The sequence below is a fragment of the Beta vulgaris genome, chromosome 1, assembly GCF_026745355.1.
Source record: "Beta vulgaris subsp. vulgaris cultivar EL10 chromosome 1, EL10.2, whole genome shotgun sequence".
NCBI lineage: Eukaryota > Viridiplantae > Streptophyta > Magnoliopsida > Caryophyllales > Amaranthaceae > Beta > Beta vulgaris.
The window spans coordinates 62,164,246-62,184,557 of NC_079202.1; the positions used below are offsets into that span (position 1 = coordinate 62,164,246).

Here is a 20,312-nt window from a genome sequence, read left to right on the forward strand (position 1 = left end):
TGTACACTAATTAGTGTGCACCGAATTCGTATAAGTTTTTAGTTTTCCATCCTTTACAAAACAAAAAAATGAACATGAAAAAAAAACTTTTTAGGAAAAACTTTTACCCCCAGGGCCCCAGCCAAACATATCTCACTTAGAGTTCCTCTCTACATTGAAATTCCATAAGGCACTATTATTTAACAATGAACCTTAGCTTGGTCACATACAGCGAGCTTATAAACCAAAATTGTTTTTATACAGCTAGCTTATAAACCAAAATTGTTTTTATACAGCTAGCTTTGTCCAACAACTGTAAGTTAGTAGCTAGTAGGAGTGTATTTCTTCTTAGGAAATACTCTTTTGCTATTTTTACTTTATTGTCGCTGTTTGGGGAAGCATTTTAGCTATCTTAAATGATAAGGTGCTAACATATTTAAGGTGCTAAAATAATTAGTAGTGTTTAGGGAGCACCTAAAATAAAATTTTAGGTGGCTAAAATGACTTAAATTATAAGTTAAAAAATTTACCTTTTCAAATTAGGTGACTAAAATTTTGGAAAATCTTTTCAAAATTTTGACAACAAGTAATTTTGCTAAAATAATTTATCAATTTAATCAACTAATTTTGCCAAACAATTAAACTAATCAGTTACCTAATATGTTCTAGCACCTTATCAGTTTTAACTTTATCTTATCAGTTTCAGTTAACTTATCAGTTGTGCATTCATCCTTAGATGCCTTTACACTTGTAGGTCAGGTAAATGTCTTTCTTGTTGGGCAAATATCATTCATGTTAGGAAATTATCTTTTCATTTGTTAGGCAACGAATCTGGTTAGGAAATGATCTTTTTCTAATTTTTATAAAGGTTTTTCTAATACCAAAAGCTTTAGTTAAGATTTAAGAAGCACCAACAAATTCCCATAAGCGTAGGTGACAAGGGCGATAGATTGACTTACTAACCACGGTGTATCACAATTGAACCATATTTTTATATTAAACAGTATTCCTTAAGAACTTGGTCGTATTTTAGAGAAGGATTGTAGGGGTGTGGCTTTATCACGCTTGGTCCTTATGTAGAGTAGTTTGGTTGATTATTTTTTCTTCTAGTTTGTTTTTTTTCTTTGTTGGAGATCTTCTCCTCTTCTAAATTAAAAGAAAAAAACAAATTTTATATAAGATATCATTATACAAAAGGTTTGCATTTCAAAATCTAATTACACGAAAAATCTTACATGATTCTCTTAATCTGCAATGTCTACCCTTAATTATCATTCCCCAATAAAATCCTGTTGAATTATTTTTTTTTATTACAAATTAATTTTAACTTTCAAGTTTTTGCGCGAAACTACCTTATGAATAATTTGTTGTCCCAAGCTATTTTACTTATTCCATTTTGTTGTTGACAACTATCTAATAATGCCAGTTTTTGGCGTTAACTTTTTTTTTCAGTTCAAAATTGTGGGAGAAAAAAAATTATGTTTGTGGAAATTGCTTGAGATTCAAGGAAGACTAAATAATTAAGAGAGTGATTGTTTTAATTTTAGTTTAAGTAGAAGAGGAATTTAATGGTGGATTAAATATCGACTTAAATATAGAGAGAGTGTGCACAAGGAAAATAGGAAAAATAGAGTGAGGAAAATGGAAGAAAAAGGATTTGAACTTTGAAGAGGTCAAGTAATATTATGTTACACTAAAAAAACTGAAAAAATTAGAAGTGATGCCAGAATTCGGCATAAAATAGATGTAAGCAACAAAATGACAAAAGTTAGGTAATTTGTTAGACAACACATTCTTTATAAGTTAGTTTCTCGCAATAACTTAAAAGTTAAAGGTAGTTTGGAACAAAAAAATACTTTATTTTGATGAAATCTTGTTGCTAGTTTAGCCTGCTTAGTCATGTGTACGTAGCCTATAAATATAGTCTTATTAGTTTCTGGTTAGTATGAAATCATTAAGCTTTGCAAATCTTTTTGTAGCTCCTAACTATAATAAAGGAATTGAATATCGTCAACAATGGCTAACTCTTCTTCATGTGAGATCAAAGTCAATGGATATACAACGCCTAACTCATCTTCACCTAAGATGAAAGTGAATGAAATTGCTACTACTAGTATTGTTGATAATAACACTAAGTTTGAAGTTGAAGAAGATGATGATGCAAACTTTGTAGCAGCAGCACTGATTATAATAGAGGATTCATTCCTTGAATAAAGAGATTGTACAGCCCTAACTTTATACAATACTCAAAGCTAGAAAATAGGAAACTAACTAACCAAAAGGCAAGATTACAGGAAGATTACAACAATATTAGTTACACAAAATATGGGAATATTGACATATTCTATCACACCCCCGCAGTTGAAGCGGGATTAGGGAGGACGCTGAGACTGGACCGGAATTCTTCAAAAAGTGGGCGCGGAAGGCCTTTTGTAAAAATATCAGCGTACTGAAACCGGGAGGGAACATGAAGGACCCGAACAAGGCCTTGGGTAACCTTTTCCCGTACAAAGTGAATGTCCATCTCGATATGTTTTGTGCGCTGATGTTGAACGGGTTACCAGACAGATAGACGGACTGACATTGTCACAATATACTAGAGTAGCACGGCGCACGGGACAATGTAATTCCAAGAGAAGTTGCGAAGCCAGCAGGTTTCGGCAACAAATTTGCTACACCACGGTATTCAGATTCGGCACGGAGCGAGATAGTGTGCCTGGCGCTTGGAGGACCAGGAGATGAGATTATCAAAAAAACACAGTAACCGAAGTAGAGCGACGGGTGTCGGGGCACCCACCCAATCAGCATCAGTGTAGGAGACCAGTCTAGAGGAGGGACTGGAGTAAAGATGAAGACCCAAGTGTAGAGTGCCCTGAACGTATCGGAGAATGCGTTTAAGGGCATGAAAATGTGATTCCCGTGGGTCATGCATGAAGAGACAAATCTGGTTGACAGCATAGGCAAGATCAGGTCTGGTGAAAGTGAGGTACTGGAGAGCACCGGCCAAACTGCGATATAGTGTAGGATCAGCAACAGAAGGGCCAGAGGAGGCGCTGAGTTTGGCCTTAGTATCAACGGGAGTAGCAGAGGGCTTGCAGGAGGACATGTTAGCACGGGCCAGGATTTCCTCGGCGTACTTTCGTTGTGAGAGAAATAAGCCACCTGCATGTTTAGTAACAGCAATGCCAAGAAAATAGCTCAAAGGACCCAGATCAGTCATAGCAAACTCAGCACTGAGATGAGACATAATAGTGGTACGCAAAGTGTCTGAGGAAGCAGTCAAGATGATATCATCCACATATAACAATAAATAAGCAATGTCAGAGCCATGATGATAGATAAAAAGGGAGTGATCAGACTGGCTATGCTGAAACCCAAAAGATGACAGATAGGTGGCAAACCGCTGATACCAAGCTCGAGGAGCTTGTTTGAGGCCATAGAGAGATTTTCGGAGACGACAGCATAGTCAGGATTAGTGCGATCCCGAAAACCAGGCGGTTGGTGCATGTAAACTGTTTCCTGAAGGTGGCCATGAAGGAAAGCATTTTTAACATCAAGCTGGCGAATAGACCATGACTTACTGAGAGCCAGTGAAAGAACAGTGCGGATAGTAGCTGGTTTGACCACGGGGCTGAAAGTCTCCTGCAATCAATGCCAACTTGCTGAGACCTGCCATTAGCAACAAGACGAGCTTTGTGCCGCTCAAGAGAACCATCAGATCGAAACTTATGTTTAAAAAGCCACATGCAGCGAACAATATTAACATCAGGGGGGCGGGGAACAAGCTCCCATGTCTCATTTTTAATTAAAGCATTAAACTCATCAGTCATGGCAACTTTCCAATTAGGGTCATGGAGAGCAAGAAGGGGGGATTTAGGGAGAGGAGAGAGAGGAGGGGATGTAGTAGTGGCCGAGAGGTTGAGAGGCCGTTTTATTTTGAAAATGCCATTGCTAGCACGTGTGCGGGCATGAGAGACGGGAGGAGGAGGGGGTGGAGGAGGGGAGGGTGTGGACTGGCGAGGCGGAGAGAGGGGGATGGGCGCGCGGGGCACGCTGGGCGACATATGGGAGGAGGTGGGAGGGGAGGGAGGTTGGACGAGAGAGGGAGATGAGGGAGTAGGAGAGAGGGTTTGGGCCGTAGGGGAAGAGAGAGGTGGGTTGGGTGGGGGAGACGGGGCGGGATTATCTGGGCCGTGAGGTGGGGGGCGAGGGATAGGGGATGTGGGCTGGGCGTGAGGAGTAAGAGGAGGTGGAGAGGTAGATTGGGCGAGCGGAAGGGGTGCGAGCGGAAGGTTTGTGAAGGAGTCCAAGAATGAGTAGGTGTGGGGTTTAGGGGAATGAAGAGTGGCAAAAGGATAGACTTGCTCATTGAAGGTGACATGGCGGGAGATATAGATTTTATGTGAACTAAGGTCAAGACATTTGTAGCCACGGTGGTTAGAGGGATAACCAAGGAAGACACATGGAGTGGAGCGGGCTTGGAGTTTGTTTATAGTGGTGGAGGGAAGATGAGGGTAGCAGAGGCACCCAAAGGTGCGTAGGTGAGAGTAGGAAGGGAGGCGGTGGTAAAGAGCTTGCATGGGGGATTGAAGGGAGAGACCCTTACAAGGGAGAATGTTGTGGAGGTAGGTAGCCATTTGAAGGGCGTGAGGCCAGTAAGAAGAAGGGACCGAGGCATGAAGAAGGAGAGTGCGGGTGATGTTGTTGATAGAGCGGATTTTGCGTTCCGCTTTACCATTTTGAGAGGAAGTGTATGGGCAAGAGAAACGGAAATACATGCCGTGTTGAGCACATTGTTTATGAAAGGGTAAGTTATCAAATTCACGACCATTATCACATTGAAAACTTTTAATTTTCCGTTCAAATTGAGTTTGAATGAAATCGCGAAAAGTGATAAATGTAGATAGAACTTGAGATTTGTTTTTGAGAGGGAAGGTCCATAAGAAATTGGTATAATCATCCAAAAATAAAACATAATAGCGATGACCCAAGGAACTCAAGGTAGGAGAGGTCCAAAGATCACTATGCACAATATCAAAAGGAGCAATAGTTGCATTATTAGAAGGGGAAAAGGGCAACTTAATATGTTTTCCAAGTTGACAACCATGACAAAAACAAACACCACTATCAGAAGTACAAGATATAACATTAGTGGATTTTAAAGAATTAAGAATGGGGGCCCCAGGATGGCCGAGACGGTTGTGCCAAGTGGTGGTGGAGATAGCAGCAAAAGCTTGTGCAGGGGGGACAGGAGAAGAGATAGGATATAAATCGCCTGTGCTATCACATCTCAGAATAATAGTCCCCGTCAGAAGGTCCTTCACTGAAAACCAAACGGATCAAATTCCACAGAAACATTATTGTCTGGTAAATTTTCGCACAGAAATGAGATTTTTGATAATTTGAGGGGCATGAAGCACATGTTTGAGGTTAAGGGGGAAGATGTACTAGGAATAATTGTGTGACCATGACCATGAACAGGAATAGTATTACCATTACCAACAAAATATTTTTACTAATGCCAGAATTAAAAAGGACGAGAGAGTACCTGAATCACCCGTCATATGAATGTGGCACCGTGTCCATGTACCATTATTCATCAGGCGAGCAAGAGTCATAGTGTGCATGGCAGAATCAATATCAGTGAGCTCATAAGGTGCGGGGCTGGGCTCCACAGAGGCGGCATACGCTTGAACAGGTCGCGGCCCAAGGAGACCAGGCGTGGCAGGTGGCCGCGGGCTGGCCCTGGGAGAGGCTGTGGGATACGGGCAGGCGCCGGGACTCCAGGGCGGGGGTACCCGTAGGGTGGAGGGTCCCGTAAGCAGTGCCGTAAGAAGGTAGTGTGGCCCGTAATAATATGGAGGAGGAGGCCCATACCGAGGGGGAGAGAAACCGAGTGCTGTGGCTGGGCGCGGCCGCGACCTCGACCCCGTGCGCCAGTGTGCCGGCCGCTACGGCCACCACGGCCACGACCGCGGGAAGGCGGCGGTTGGCTGTGCCGCGGTGGAGGAGACGATTTTGCCGCTGAATCATCATGGGACTCGCCAAGGAGGGAGTCGGTGGAGGCTAGAAGACATTAGAGGAGAACCAAGCTGCTGTGACTTACGGGATTCTTCGAGTGTGAGCATGGAGCGGGCGGTGTAGAAGGGCGGCAGAGGATCCCGTTGTTGATAAGCGATGCAACGTTGTCATATGCATCGGTGAGCCAGCGACAAGTTGCAGTACCAGGCGTTGGTCGGACACCGGAGACCCGACGCCGGCGAGCTGGTCCGAGAGCATCTTCAACCGTTGACAGTAGGTGAAATATCTTTGAAATTTTCAAGGTGGGTGTTGGAGAATTGATTTTCGAGGTACACAGCACGCGAATGTTTGTTATCCTGGAATATGTCACGCAGACGTTCCCACGCTTGTTGGGCCGTGGAGTCTGGTTCGAGTATAGTGAGGAGGAGATCCTCGTGGATAGTCCCATATATCCATTGAAGGACGACGGCATCAAGACGTCCCCATAGTTCAGTGTCTTTAATGGCGGGTTTGTCGCAGGAGGTATGATTGATGAAGCACTTGATTGGCACGGGCGGTGATTTTAAAGAGCTCGGCCCAGGAGGAGTAGTATTGTTGTCCATGCTTAGAATAAGGGGAAGATGTTGTTTGATATTGAGGGAGAGGGCAGAATGGTAGGCGGTTTAGAAGCTTCTGCTTCGTTGGTCATGGTGGCCGAACGAAGGTAGGGGACGAGAGGTAGGGACGGCTAGGTTGAGAGAGAAAAAGAAAACCTAGGCTCTGATACCATAATAGAGGATTCATTCCTTGAATAAAGAGATTGTACAGCCCTAACTTTATACAATACTCAAAGCTAGAAAATAGGAAACTAACTAACCAAAAGGCAAGATTACAGGAAGATTACAACAATATTAGTTACACAAAATATGGGAATATTGACATATTCTATCAGATTATGCAATCAGGAACACTATCAATGGCGTTAAAGGCGGCCGTGGAGCTCAACATCTTCGACATTATGGCGAAAGCAGGCCCTGATCGCCTGCTTTCGCCTAAGGAGATTGTTGCTGAGCTCCCGGCCTCACAAAACCCCGACGCAGCGTCAATGCTGGACCGGGTGCTGCGCCTGTTGGCTTGTCATTCCGTCGTCAGCTGCTCTTTCGAGAACACCGCCGCTGTTGGCGGCGGTGTCGAAAGGCGGTATGGGTTGAGTCCTACTTCCTCCGTTTTTTTATAGATGCTACATTTCCCTTAAATGGAAATGTCATAATAGATGCTACATACCATAAATGGATTACTTTTCACCATAAAAATCTTAAAATACTATTAAAAAGTTGGTGGTCCCCACCTTCTCTTTTAAAATACTCATACTTTTTCCTTAACAAATGTTTTTTTATTCAAAAAGTGGTGGTCCCCTACTTTCTCTCTCTACCATTCTTTTTTTTTTTTTTGGTGTTTGCACCCGGTTCACCCTTCGGGTTACATCCGGATCGAGGCCAAGTTCGGGGTGGTTAGGTTCCATTCATCTCCCAAGGGTGTTGCGGGGATTCGAACACGAGTCCGTCCTACCAAAGGCAGTCCCCATCACCACTAGGCCAACACTTACTTGGTCTCTACCATTCTTAAAAACCCCCCACTTTCTCTATGTAGCAAGAATAAAAACACGGAGGAAGTATGTCCAAGTTGTTTGTTGGAGATGAGAATGGGTTCAGCCTTGGTCCCTACTTGTCCTTGGCTGAAGACCCTATTGTTCGTGCAAGCTGGTTAGTTCCTTAATTATAATTATTATTAATAAAATCCCGAATTGTTTTTTGAAGGAATAAAATCCAAAATGTTCTTGAGGTGGGATTGATTTGAGCAGTTTTGATAATTTTGACTCGTTTATGAATCTAAATTTTGGTCTTAGGAATAGAAGTGTACTGAGATGGGATTGGTTGGACCTAATTATTACACTCTTATTTTGTTTCATTTAAAGGCAAAGTGTATTTATAAACAAATTTAATGATATATCTTGAGAAGAATTAAATAAGATCTCATATAATTATTTTTCTAATAATATAATATTAGCAAAGTTAATTAAGTATACGCTAATGGTACGGTTCAAAAAGTAACCAAGGATGTCTTGACCTAGTGGTTAAAATTGAGGTGCTGTGAACAATAGATCGCAGGTTTGAATCTCCCTTCCCCTTTTTTATACTGCCTTCGTAACTCATATGGATAAAAAAAATGGTTCAAAAAGTAAAAATGGTATTCCTAAAGAAAAACGGAGGATGTGTAGACTGTAGTGAAAAACGGATGAAGTGTAATGACTTAGTTGGTATGAGTTAAAGATAAATTATGAGAGCATAAAGATATTACAAAGAACTATTATTGCTAGCTGCCTAGCTCCATGTAACTATGAAATTACCTCACAATGCAAGTCACAATAGTAATTACACTTACACAGTACAATTCCTTCACATGCACAAGTCCTCAAAGTTACCTAAACTTAGCAGATGAAACTGACTGAATGCAGGAGTAAGTTCAACGAAGTAATATTAGAAGGAGGGATCTCCTTCAACAAGGTCTATGGAGTACATGCATTTGATTACCCTCGATCAGATCCAAGATTCAATGAAGTTTTCAACTCAGCAATGTTTAATCACACAACTATTATCATCAAAAAAATCCTACAAAAATACAAAGGTTTTGGGGATATCAAGCAACTTGTTGATGTAGGTGGTGGTCTTGGACATAGTCTCCATGCTATTACTTCAATGTATCCTTTCATTAAAGGCATCAATTTTGACTTGCCTCATGTCATTTGCAATGCTAAGTCTTACCCTGGTATGGATTATTTGGTCATTAACTCAGACTTATTTTTTTGTTAAAAATAAATTATATTTTCGAATATATATTCATGGATCGTATTACAGGCATAGAACATATTGGTGGAGACATGTTTCGAAGCGTTCCTCAAGGCGATGCCATATTCATGAGGGTAACATAAACTTTATCACAATCTTATTTCTATTGTAATTACATCCCAATTGGTACATGTATAATAAGTAGTAATAACAATGTTAATGAATTTCAGTGTAATTTTGTAAATAAGTTCATGTTAATATTCATCATGAATAATTTATTATTTGTGATGCTTATGTACTTCAAACAACTATATATTTTGTTTATTTTAAAGGTTTCATTATGATATGATATGGGAAATATTAACGGGTGTTTAATGAAAGTTCATAAAAATATAAAAACACACATATTTTGCATGGGACCTTCATTATCATGAACATTGACATAATTATATGATTTTATGCCAACTTCGTTAATTTATCTAGAGTTTGTCTTGTAAGAGACCGCCTACTTTTAAATTAAAATTAGGCAATGTTAGGCTCAATATTAAAAAGAGAATTAGTTCAACAATGATTAGATTAATTTCTTTTGGGAATTAGTTTAATTAATCTATTTAGTAATTAGGTCTACTTTTATACTAAAAGTAAACCGTCTTTTTTAATAATTTTTGATTTATCGTCTAACATTTGTTGACGAAAGGTTGATATAATTTATGGTATTGTGCAGTGGATTCTTCATGATTGGAGCGATGATCATTGTTTAAGTGTATTGAAGAATTGCCATAAAGCAATACCTGAGAATGGGAAGGTGATTGTTGTGGATTACATTGTCACAGAACAGCATGAGACTACAGCTATTGCAAAAACAATTAGCCTAATGGATGTGTGTATGATGAATTATCCGGGAGGGAAGGAAAGAACTCAAAAGGAGTTCATAGCTTTGGCAAATGCAGCTGGTTTTACTGAGATTAAATTTGTTTGTCGAGTTTGTCAACTTTGGATTATGGAATTTCACAAGTAATTATTGTTCTAATTATTAATGGCTTTAATTATATAAAGAATAAAGATATGTCTCTTTATACGTACTTGACCCCATCCTCATGTGAGCTGTGAGAGGGTGATGTTCTGAGTCCTTTTATATACAACTATTACATTAAAGTTGTACTTAAATAAATGAAAATTAAAAATATTTATATACTTATTAAAGATTGAATGGCACACTTGTCGATGTACTTTTTTTGACAATTATGAAAAATAATATTTTGAAAATATACATTGAGATTAACCTGTCAACGATCAAAATTATGTCATTTATCTTTTTAGATTAGTAAGTAAAGATGGTCAAAGTTGACATATACATACATTGTAGAGGTGATCATGGGCGGGCCAAAATTTTGTGCCCAAAGCCCGCTATTTCGGGCAAAAATCAGGCATGGCAAAAAAATAGACTAGAAAGTCATTTTTTGCTTGCCCAAAGCCCGCCTAAAGCAAAAAAACGAGTCGAGCCAGACCAAAATGATCAGCTCTGATCTACGCTGTAAAAAGTCAATATGATGCATTTATTAGAAACTAAGAAGTATATATATCAAATGGTATATCAAGAATTTACCACTTGTACTGGATCTAAAGATGTCCAGTTACTTGTGAAATTCCATCACCCAAAATTGACAAACTCGACAAACAAATTTAATCTCAGTAAAACCAGCTGCATTTGCCAAAGCTATGAAATCCTTTTGAGTTCTTTCCTTCCCTCCTGGATTCTTATTCATCATGTACACATCCATTTGGCTGACTGTTTTTGCAATAACTGTAGTTTCATGTTCTTCTGTGACAATTGATTCCACAACAATCACCTTTCCATTCTCAGGTATTGCTTTATGGCAATTTTTCAATACTGTTAAACAATGATCATCACTCCAATCATGAAGAATCCACTGCAGAATTATACCAGCGATTATAAATAATTTATACATCCATCAACTAACACATGTTCATTACCATAGTTAATAAGATTAATCGCATTAGGAAATGTATTATAGCAAAATTTAACATGCATGGGAGTTCTCTTAACAAAAGTATACTGGAAATCATTAGCAAATCTATAGTTTATAACCGTGTACCAATTAGGCCGATATTGCATAAGAAATGATATTATGAGAAAACTATATTTACCTTCATGAAAATTGCATCACCTTGAGGAACGCTTTCAAACATGTCTCCACCAACATGCTCTATGCCTACAATATTTATATGGTTCATGAGTTAATCAAAAGGTGTTGTTTCATACCGAAATCATATATATGTTATACTTATATATTAAACGGTGTTGGTGGTTGATTATTGGATCCCAAAAAATTTGTTACAAAACCTATAGCTAAACACCCTGAAATTAAAATCATGTTGATATTATGATTAGAATTATTGACTAGGGGTGCTTATCGAGCGAGCCGAGCCCGAATAACACTGGGCTCGGCTCGTGAGCTCGCCGAGCTTGGGTAGCCGAGCTCGTGATTAGAATTTGCGGCTCGAGCTCGGCTCGTGAGCTCGTTTAGGCTCGACTCGTGAGCTCGTTTAGGCTCAGGCTCGGCTTAATATAATTTTTAATATATATAAATAATTTTTGAATATATAAACAATTTTTTAATATAAAATATTTTTTAATATAAAATATTTTTTTATCATAAAATATTGCTTTAGTATAAAATAATAATCAAGTTGTTCACGAGCTTTGCCTAACTCGGCTCGGCTCGTTTAATACTCGAGCCGAGCTTCAACGAGAGACCGAGCTTTGACCGAGCCGAGATTGATCTACTCGCGAGCTTGTCAGGCTCATTATCCCCTATTAGTGATAACTAAATTTAGTAATAATAACATAATTGAAACCACTACGTATCATTTATAGTAGGGATTATAAAATTGAGGACAAATCATAAAGTGATTCAAAAAATGCATACCAGGGTAAGACTGAGCATCGCAAATAACATGAGGCAAGTCAAAATTGATGCCTCGTATAAAAGAGTACATTGAGGTTATAGCATGGAGAGTATGTCCAAGACCACCACCTACATCAACAAGTTGTTTGATGCCCTCAAAACCCATGTATTTTTGGAGGATCTTCTTGGTGATAATTGTTGTGTAATTAAACATTGCTGCATTAAAAATTTCATTGAATCTTGGGTCTAATCCGGGATAATCAAATGCATGTACTCCATAGACCTTATTGAAGGGTATCCCTCCCTCTAATATAGCTTCATTGAACTTTCCCCTGCACCAAGTGCATAAACTAGGTAAATCATAGAGTTTCCTGCTTTATTTTTTTTTTTCTTTTGGGAAAGCATTGTCCCTACTCCTATCAGAAATATTACGGATAATAAAAATTTAATAATAATAATGTCGTTAGGATATATTAATATGTTAGGAATCCTTCCAATAATATATCCTAACATACTAATGTATCCTAAAGATATATCACTACAAGAAAATACGTCAACAACGACCGCTTAAAGCCGTCGCTAATGAGAAAAAAGCCGTCGCTATTATGATCAACGACGGCCAGCCGTCGTTGAAAGTCGGACGTTGGAGAAATGGTCGGTGATTAAGTAATCAACGACGGTTCGGCCGTCGGTGAAGTATCACCGACCGTTCTGCACCCAATCACCGACTGCGTCCTGAAGCCGTCGTTGACTTCATTCCAACGATCGCTTTAAGTTGTCGTTAAATCAACGACGGTTTATAACAGTAGTTAAATCAGCGACGGTTTAAAACAGTCGTTGATTGTTTAACGTCTGCTTAAAGCGGTCGTTAATTCAAGTTTTTATAATGCAGGCTAAAGAATAACAAATTAATATCACAAAGAATAAGATGCAATGGAAGAAACTTGAGAATAGAAAAGAATGAAGAATAACAATTGAATAACCATTCAATTAGAGAATTCAACTCACTGAAATTATTTCAACCAAGAAGAAAAGGATGGAAGAACAAATTAATATCACAAAGCAAAATTGTAGACATAATTTTTTTGCCATTCCACAGTATGGTCAAAGTACTTTATAAACTAAATAACTAATTTACACAAAAACCCTAAAAGTCAGAAGACGCAAGATTGAAGATGACCACAAAGATCATAAGTATGTTGTGACAACAAAAGCTTCAAAGTCACATTTCTTCACATATTCTAACTCTCATAAATTACAAAAATGTTTTGCAGCAGGGACTAACTTCCTTCCTTGATGGCTTGCTGCATCATCAGATAAATAATGGGCTTGTGTATGTACAACCTGTCAAAGTTGAAATCATCCGATGAGTTTATCGCATAAGTCAAACCATCAATAAATCGGTAACAAATCACATTCAAGCACATAACCGAATTTGGGAATTATGACAACACAAGTTAAAATGAGCATAAAAAGTTAATGAGAAAAAACGTAAAATGAGCAATATACTTTTGTAGGAGCCTTAACCTTATCAGAAATAATTGATGCTTGGTTTAGTTTGGTTAGTGAACTACTAATGCAGCACAAAATATATATTATCTTATAGACTATCGCAAAATTGACTTGAATGAAAAAAGAGTGGTAATCTTACTAAACCATTCCATTCGAGCATCTGGACATTTAGTACTGAAGCAACCCAACATTCTGGATAAGTAAGATAGGCCTAGTCTATTACAAAACAAGTTCTAGATGTAAAAGATAATAGAAGTCCCTTCACTTTTAAAATTTACTGGAACAAATCCACCAATACTGCGAGGATATTATCACCATTTGTCAATCCAAAAGAGAGAGGTAGGAAAAAAAAAACCCATTATACACTACAGTCACTCCTCAATTCATAGGCCAAACTCCAGACCCTCCCAAGCCACAAGATCAATGCATAAAATATGACTTAACAATGCATGTATCAATTTAAAGCATTTAAAAGTAATTCAGATTCCACAGAGCAAAATGCTGCTAGTTTATAACTCATTTCAGCACATAAAGTCACTTCCATTGCATTTTTTCAAAGATCAGAAATATCATTTTTTTCAAATCTTGTTTTGAGTGGAAAAGAAATCAGCTTGTGTATGTTTCATGTTTCTACTTCTCACAACTAGAGGTATTCTCCAATTCTAAACTAGCAGTTCAGCGTGATAGAGACATTGAGCGTGAGTTGCTTCTAATTTCAATACCATAAAGCAGAGTATTTATCAATTTGTAGATTTGACAACAAGAACAAGTGAGCAAGTATAATCTAAAATTGTAGGAACAAATGAATTAACAAAAGAGATATAGATATAGTGTATTTTCTGTAAGTAACGATAATTTGTTTGAATTGCACTTCAAAGTGGGAGATTTGGATACAAGAGAAAGAAAAAAATTACTTGGTGAGATGGTCAGGTGGTGCTGTCGATAAGAAGACATTGAACATTGCAGATTTCAGTGAATCGAGCTCCGATTTCACAACCGTTCTCACTGTTCAAAATTGCAGGCTTTGATTCCTCCATTTTCACAGCCGAGGGACTCATGAATTTCCCACCTAAACCCTGAAAAAATAAACAATCGAAAATTTCTAAAAAAAAAAATCAAAACTAAACGTAAAGGAACATGATAAAATAGCAACAAGAAAATCAAATTAGTGAAAAAACAAAAACGTACTACAATTTCAACTCAAGAACAAGAGTAGATCTCTTCGATTTCTCCGCCGACAATGTGACAGATTTTCAGATCAGTACCCAAAAAAATCGAAAATTGGAAACCCTAGAACTCGAGAAATTAAAAAAAAGACGATGAAAAATAAAATAAAAACTTGAAATCAAAATCCCTTACCTTCTTAGAGATGGAGTTGAAACCCTTTTTTTGGATTCTCTTTTTTCCGTTTCACTTTCTCTCTCCTCAGTCTCTATCTCTTCAATAAGCGTTCGTTGCTCTGTTGGATTGAGAGGGAGGAGGAAGGAGCAGATCTGAAGAGGAGAGAGATGAGGGATTAGGGTTGACCGGTTGAGTAAGGAGAGGGAGGAATGAGGAGAGAGAGAGCAGATCTGAAGAACACGAAACTTTGTTTTGTCATCACTCATCAGCGACCGTTTAACACAGTTCCTTAAATTGAAAAAATCTAAAAATTATAATAATAAAACTAACGACTGTTCTAAACGGTCGTTGATAAACAACGACGGTTTATCCGTCGCTGATCACTCTAAAAGCCGTCGGTGGCAACGACCGTTTTAAACCGTCGCTGACTACAAGAATAACAACCGTTTTTAGAACCGTCGCAGTGAAGCCGTCGTTGTTTTGGCCTTTTCTTGTAGTGTATTTTATCATATTTTTATTATCAGTAATATTCTAATAGTCCCAAATTCATTTTCCGAGTATCAACTATATTTTTCGTATTCAGAATATCAATTATTAAGGTTCCGTTTGGTGGAGCGTAAAACATTTTCAGTGTAAAATGATTTTCGTACAAAACAATTTACAATGGAAAACACATTTCCAAAATTAGTTTTCCGTTGTGTTGGTTGCATGTAAGAAAAATGATAAAGAGAGAGTAAAATGAAAGGGAAAGTAAGGAGATAGTGAGAGGAGTGTACAAGAATCAAGAGAGATAAGAAAAACAGTTTTCCCTTCATTTTGGAAGGAAAATGGTTTTTTCCATTATTGATAGAGCAATTTTACTCCAAGGAAAAATGATCTTACACTCCTTTGCAAACCAAACAATGTATAATTGAAAATAGAGGAAAATAATCTTTTAAAAAAATATTTTACGCCCTACCAAATCGAGTGTAATTATCCTTGTTTTAGGGAACTAACAACTAACCAGCTAGCACGGACGATAGGGTCTTCAACCAAGGACAAGAAGGGGCCAAGGCTAATCCCATTTTCATCTCCAACAAACAGCTTGGATATAGGACTCAACCCATACCGCCTTTCGACACCGCCACCAACAGTGGCGGTGTGCTCGAAAGAGCAGCTGACGACGGAATGACAAGCCAACAGGCGGAGTACTCGGTCTAGCATTGACGAGGCGTCGGGGTTGTGAGAGGCTGGGAGCTCAGCAGCAATCTCCTTTGGCGAAAGCAGGCGATCAGGGCCTGCCTTTGCCATAATTTTGAAGATGTTGAGCTCCACAGCAGCCTTTAACGCCATAGGTAGTACTCCTGACTGCATAATTTGTGCTGCTGCTAGGAAATGTGCATCATCATCATCATCAACAATTTCAAGTTTAGGATTACCAAGAATGGTAGATGTAGTAACTTTATTGATTTTGATATCAGGAGAAGATGAGTCAGCCATTGTTGTAAAATAAAAGATTTGAGAACTGAAGGGGTTTGATAGAGGTGTTTGGTGTGTATTAGTTTAGTGGGGTGGGAGAGTATTTTAAGCAAGGCCATATATGGTCTTTCACTCTTTTGTGTACGAGTAGATTAAATATATCAATATATCCCCATGCGCAGCTCGTGGTGTAAACTCCCCATGGCCAAAAATGTGAAGTATTTGTTACCATTTTGAGCGACATGTCACTTATTGTGACATTTCCCTAAACAAAGCGTTTTTGGTGCAACCCGCCACACAAAACTCAAATCGTGCGGCCATACTAGTATACTGCTTCCTCTTCCCCGCCCATTTCCTCCTTCCCTTACATTTTTTATTTTCTCTCTCCTCCCGCCCCAATTCCTCTTCGCGAAAAGTCCAACGGCAACCACCATCTCCTTCGTTCCTCCTTCCTCCCTCCTACCGCCCCAATTCCTCTTCGCGAAAACACCAAAACCCACAGCAAACCCACTGGACCCCACTTCTCTCACGTGCGCCGCATGTGGGCTTGGGCTCGCTTGAAGGCGGCCATTAGGGAGTTAGCAAGAGCGGGATAATGAGAGATTGGACCTAGGATTGGTGTTGTAGTGGTGGTTGGAAGTCGGTTTATTGCCTGCTTAACAATGGTAGCCGCCTCCGGTGTAAGAGATTGTTGTATACTACAACATCCGGTTCGCATTTTCTTGTTTTTTTTCTTAGACTGGATTGGATGATTTGGAGGTTGCAACAAAGAACAAGAAGAAAAATGAAAAACAGAGTGAGTAAAGACTTTAGAAGAAGTTTGTCATTTGTTTTAGTATACGTATACAATTTGACTAGTTAATTTTAGTATACTATATTTACAACTCACTAGAAAACTCTTAAATATATACATTTTCTTACTTTTTTTTTTCCTTAATTTGACTTACATACACACTAAAAAAAGCCGAATAATATGATCACATGCTTACAATATCATATTGAACGAATTTCAGAAAAAGTAACCCGTAAGTTCAATAAAAGTAACACCTTATAATTATAAAAAGTAATTCTTAATTTCAGAAAAAGTAGCTCATAGTTTCAGAAAAGTAACCCCTTTTTTTAGTAAAAGTAACTCTTTATAATTACAAAAGTAATCCTTTATAATTACAAAAAATAACTCCTTATAATTACAAAAAGTAACTTCTTATAATTACAAAACGTAACCCATACTTTCTAGTAAAGTAACCCGTTAGCATTATAAAAAGTAATTCATAGTTTCTGTAAAGTAACCCCTTGGTATTCGAAAAAGTAATTCTTAGTTTCACTAAAAGTAACACCTTAGCATTGGAAAGCAACGCGTTTTACTTTTTATAAATAAATGAAATTACTTTAAATATATAATAGGGTTACTTTTTTTATGAAAATAAAAATAACCCCTTATAATTACAAAAGTAATCTCTAATAATTACAAAAAGTAACCCCTAGTTTCAATAAAAGTAACCCATTATATTACAAAAAAGTAACCTACACTTTAAGTAAAAGTAACCCCTATTTATAGTAAAACTAACCCCCTTACAGTTACAAAAAGTAACTTATACTTTCAGTAAAAGTAATCCCTATTATAGCAAAAGTAACCCCTTACAATTACAAAAGTAACCTATACTTTTGTAAAAGTAACCCTAGTTATAGCAAAAGTAACCATACTTTCAGTAAAAGTAACCCTATTTATAGTAAAAGTAACCCTTTATTATAAAAAAGTAACCCCTTATAGTTACAAAAAGTAACTATACTTTCAATAAAGTAACCCCTTAACATTATAAAAAGTAATCCCTAGTGTCAGTAAAGTAACCCCTTAAAATTCGATAAAGTAATCTATAATTCACTAAAAGTAACACCTTAGCATTGGAAAGTAACGCGTTTTACTTTTTACGAATAAATTAGATTACTTTAAATATATAATGGGGTTACTTTTTATGAACTAAGAGGTTACTTGTACATTTATTATGGTTATTTTTATAAATATTTCAAGCTATTATATAATAATTGGGTTACTTTTGTGAACATATGATGTCACTCGAACAAATAAATAAGATTACTCATACATTTAATTAAGGTTACTTTTATTAACTAATGAGGTTACTTTTATAATATAATGGGTCATTTGAAAATATATATGAGGGTTACTTGTAGAATAAATGAGTTACTCGTATGATAAAATAAGGGTACAAATAATAATAATTACTTATTATGAAGTAACGGGTTTCTCGTATCATAAAATAGGAAAAAAAAAATAGGGGAAATAAGAGGAGAGAGAAAATAGGAAAAAAAATAGGGGAAATAAGAGGAGAGAGAAAATGAGGCAAAAAAATAGGAAAAATGAGAGACATTAAAGAGAAAAAAAAAAGAGTTAAAAAAAATGAGAGAAGGGGGGGCGTGCTTGAGAGGAGGGGAGCAGAATTAATGGTAAAATTCTAAAGGAAATAAGAGGAGAGAGAAAATAGGAAAAAAATAGGGGAAAAAAGAGGAGAGAGAAAATGAGGCAAAAAAAAGGACAAAATGCAAGACACATCAAAGAGAATAAAAAAGAAAAAAAAAAGAGTTTTTAAAAAAAATGAGAGAAAAAGGGAAAGGGGGCGTGACAACATGAGAGAAGGGGAGGGGTTAGTTAGAGGAAGGGGGGTGGCCACACCATTAGTTGAAGGTGTGGCCCGCCTCATATAAAAGTTTGTGTTCCCTAAAAGGAAACGTCACTTATACAAAAAAACGAAGGTTAGCATGTGTTTTTTTATTGTTGAGTAAGAAGCAGATAGTGGGTTAGTGAAAATGCTCAAGTTTCACCACTATCTTTTTATTATTGCTTAATTTTTATTGTAAGTTGGTTACTTCCTTCGTTTTAAAATATAAGACTTTGACCGTTAATTACTCTAATTTATATTGATAGAATTAAAAAATAATGTTATTATAGTATTTTTCAAGTCGAATCTCATAGTATGATTTTTATAATTTTATTTATCATATTGCGAGAGATATTTATAGTCAAAACAAATTTTCGTAAAACGTGAATGTATTATATTTTGAAACGATAGAGTATTGTACTAGTGTTTATGCGTCATTTATTGCTTTATGAAAGATCAGAGAAACTTACGGAGCTTTTCTCACCTCCTCTTTTGTATTCCACATTGGTTGAGGTTAAGAAACACAGGTTTGATTGGTTAAGGGCCACTAGTCTCACCAGTTTCCAAATACCAATAATTCATAATATTGAACAATTAACACAATATTAAAATAGCTAATAGCCATCCCAAGCCACAACACTTAATAGTTGAAGTAAAATACTTCATTTAGACCAAAAAAAAAAACCACTAGTAATTTAGTAAGAAACAAATATAGCCTCTATATATGAAGAGTGTAGAAAAAAATGCAACTTCATTTAAACATCATTTATTAAGTACTCCTTTCATTTTATAGATATAACATATTATTTTTGGAACTATTTATCTTATATACTTTGACCATTAATAATTATTTATATATATTAAAAAAAACATAATCATATGGGATATTGTTTGATTCATCACGATATACACTTTCTAAATATATAAATTTTATAATTTTTACTTTTATAAAATTAAAGATATTATCGACCAAAATTATGTTTCGACAAATGTGAAGAATTCCATGTGACATCTTTAAAAAAAGGGTTATGCTATATGCAGCCCTTAGGGTTGCATATAAGACACTAGAATTTTTTGCACGCGATGCGTGCTTGAATTTTTTTCGAAACAGAAACTCGATTTTCTTCGGCATAAGAGTCAAAATTTAAACATAAGACATACGAAGTATAATTGTTTTACGTTGCGAAATTTGATTGATTTAGTTTCTGTCACTTAAGTCTCTCACCATTCTTTTTGTTTTTTGTTTTTTGTTTTTTTTTTACTTTTCAAAGTTAAATTCTATGAACAAAATACATGTTTTATTGAATTTATTTATGATTTCTAATATTATAATAATTTTTTAGTTGATTTTTGAATTAAGTACAGTACTTCATAAAATTGTAAGGAAAGTGGACACTTTGATTTCAAGTTAACTTTTTCATAGGTTATAGTTTGTAAGTGAATTTTCTTAAGCTTTTGTAAAGCTTCCTCATTTTAGTGATTTGCATAACGCAAATTATGCAATTTTATGATTTTAGTTGACTTGTGAGTGATTGTTATAATTATCTTTTTGGTATTTTAAGCCCCTTTTG

The 20,312-nt window shown here is 36.9% G+C and overlaps 2 protein-coding genes and 1 long non-coding RNA gene across 3 annotated transcripts; 1 reads left to right on the forward strand and 2 right to left on the reverse strand.

Moving 5' to 3' along the window:
• The first annotated feature begins 6,936 nt into the window (after positions 1-6,936).
• On the forward strand, positions 6,937-10,007 carry LOC104901641 (cathecol O-methyltransferase 1). The gene is made up of 4 exons (XM_048647982.2): positions 6,937-7,204; positions 8,475-8,805; positions 8,895-8,959; positions 9,550-10,007. The coding sequence occupies exons 1-4, from the start codon at positions 6,956-6,958 to the stop codon at positions 9,841-9,843; spliced, it is 939 nt and encodes a 312-aa protein (XP_048503939.2). The 5' UTR covers positions 6,937-6,955; the 3' UTR covers positions 9,844-10,007.
• Positions 10,008-10,353: 346 nt separating this feature from the next.
• LOC104901795 (caffeic acid 3-O-methyltransferase) lies at positions 10,354-16,902 on the reverse strand. Its single transcript, XM_010689448.4, has 4 exons — positions 15,612-16,902; positions 11,777-12,087; positions 10,995-11,059; positions 10,354-10,756 (listed from the first exon to the last, which is right to left on the reverse strand). The coding sequence occupies exons 1-4, from the start codon at positions 16,085-16,087 to the stop codon at positions 10,460-10,462; spliced, it is 1,149 nt and encodes a 382-aa protein (XP_010687750.1). The 5' UTR covers positions 16,088-16,902; the 3' UTR covers positions 10,354-10,459.
• LOC125497953 (uncharacterized) lies at positions 12,889-15,602 on the reverse strand. The gene is made up of 3 exons (XR_007274739.2): positions 14,627-15,602; positions 14,182-14,343; positions 12,889-13,099 (listed from the first exon to the last, which is right to left on the reverse strand). It is a non-coding gene; the product is annotated as an uncharacterized LOC125497953 (long non-coding RNA).
• Positions 16,903-20,312: the final 3,410 nt, after the last annotated feature.

Excerpts from the sequence above, each read along its gene's own strand:
- LOC104901641 (XM_048647982.2), top strand. The coding sequence starts at position 6,956 with ATGGCGTTAAAGGCGGCCGTGGAGCTCAACATCTTCGACATTATGGCG. Across the intron at positions 7,205-8,474 it reads GGTTGAGTCCTACTTCCTCC|ATGAAACTGACTGAATGCAG; the intron begins GTTTTTTTATAG and ends TAAACTTAGCAG. Across the intron at positions 8,806-8,894 it reads CAATGCTAAGTCTTACCCTG|GCATAGAACATATTGGTGGA; the intron begins GTATGGATTATT and ends ATCGTATTACAG.
- LOC104901795 (XM_010689448.4), bottom strand. The coding sequence starts at position 16,087 with ATGGCTGACTCATCTTCTCCTGATATCAAAATCAATAAAGTTACTACA. Across the intron at positions 11,060-11,776 it reads CGATGCTCAGTCTTACCCTG|GCATAGAGCATGTTGGTGGA; the intron begins GTATGCATTTTT and ends TAAATATTGTAG. Across the intron at positions 10,757-10,994 it reads GTGATGCAATTTTCATGAAG|TGGATTCTTCATGATTGGAG; the intron begins GTAAATATAGTT and ends ATAATTCTGCAG.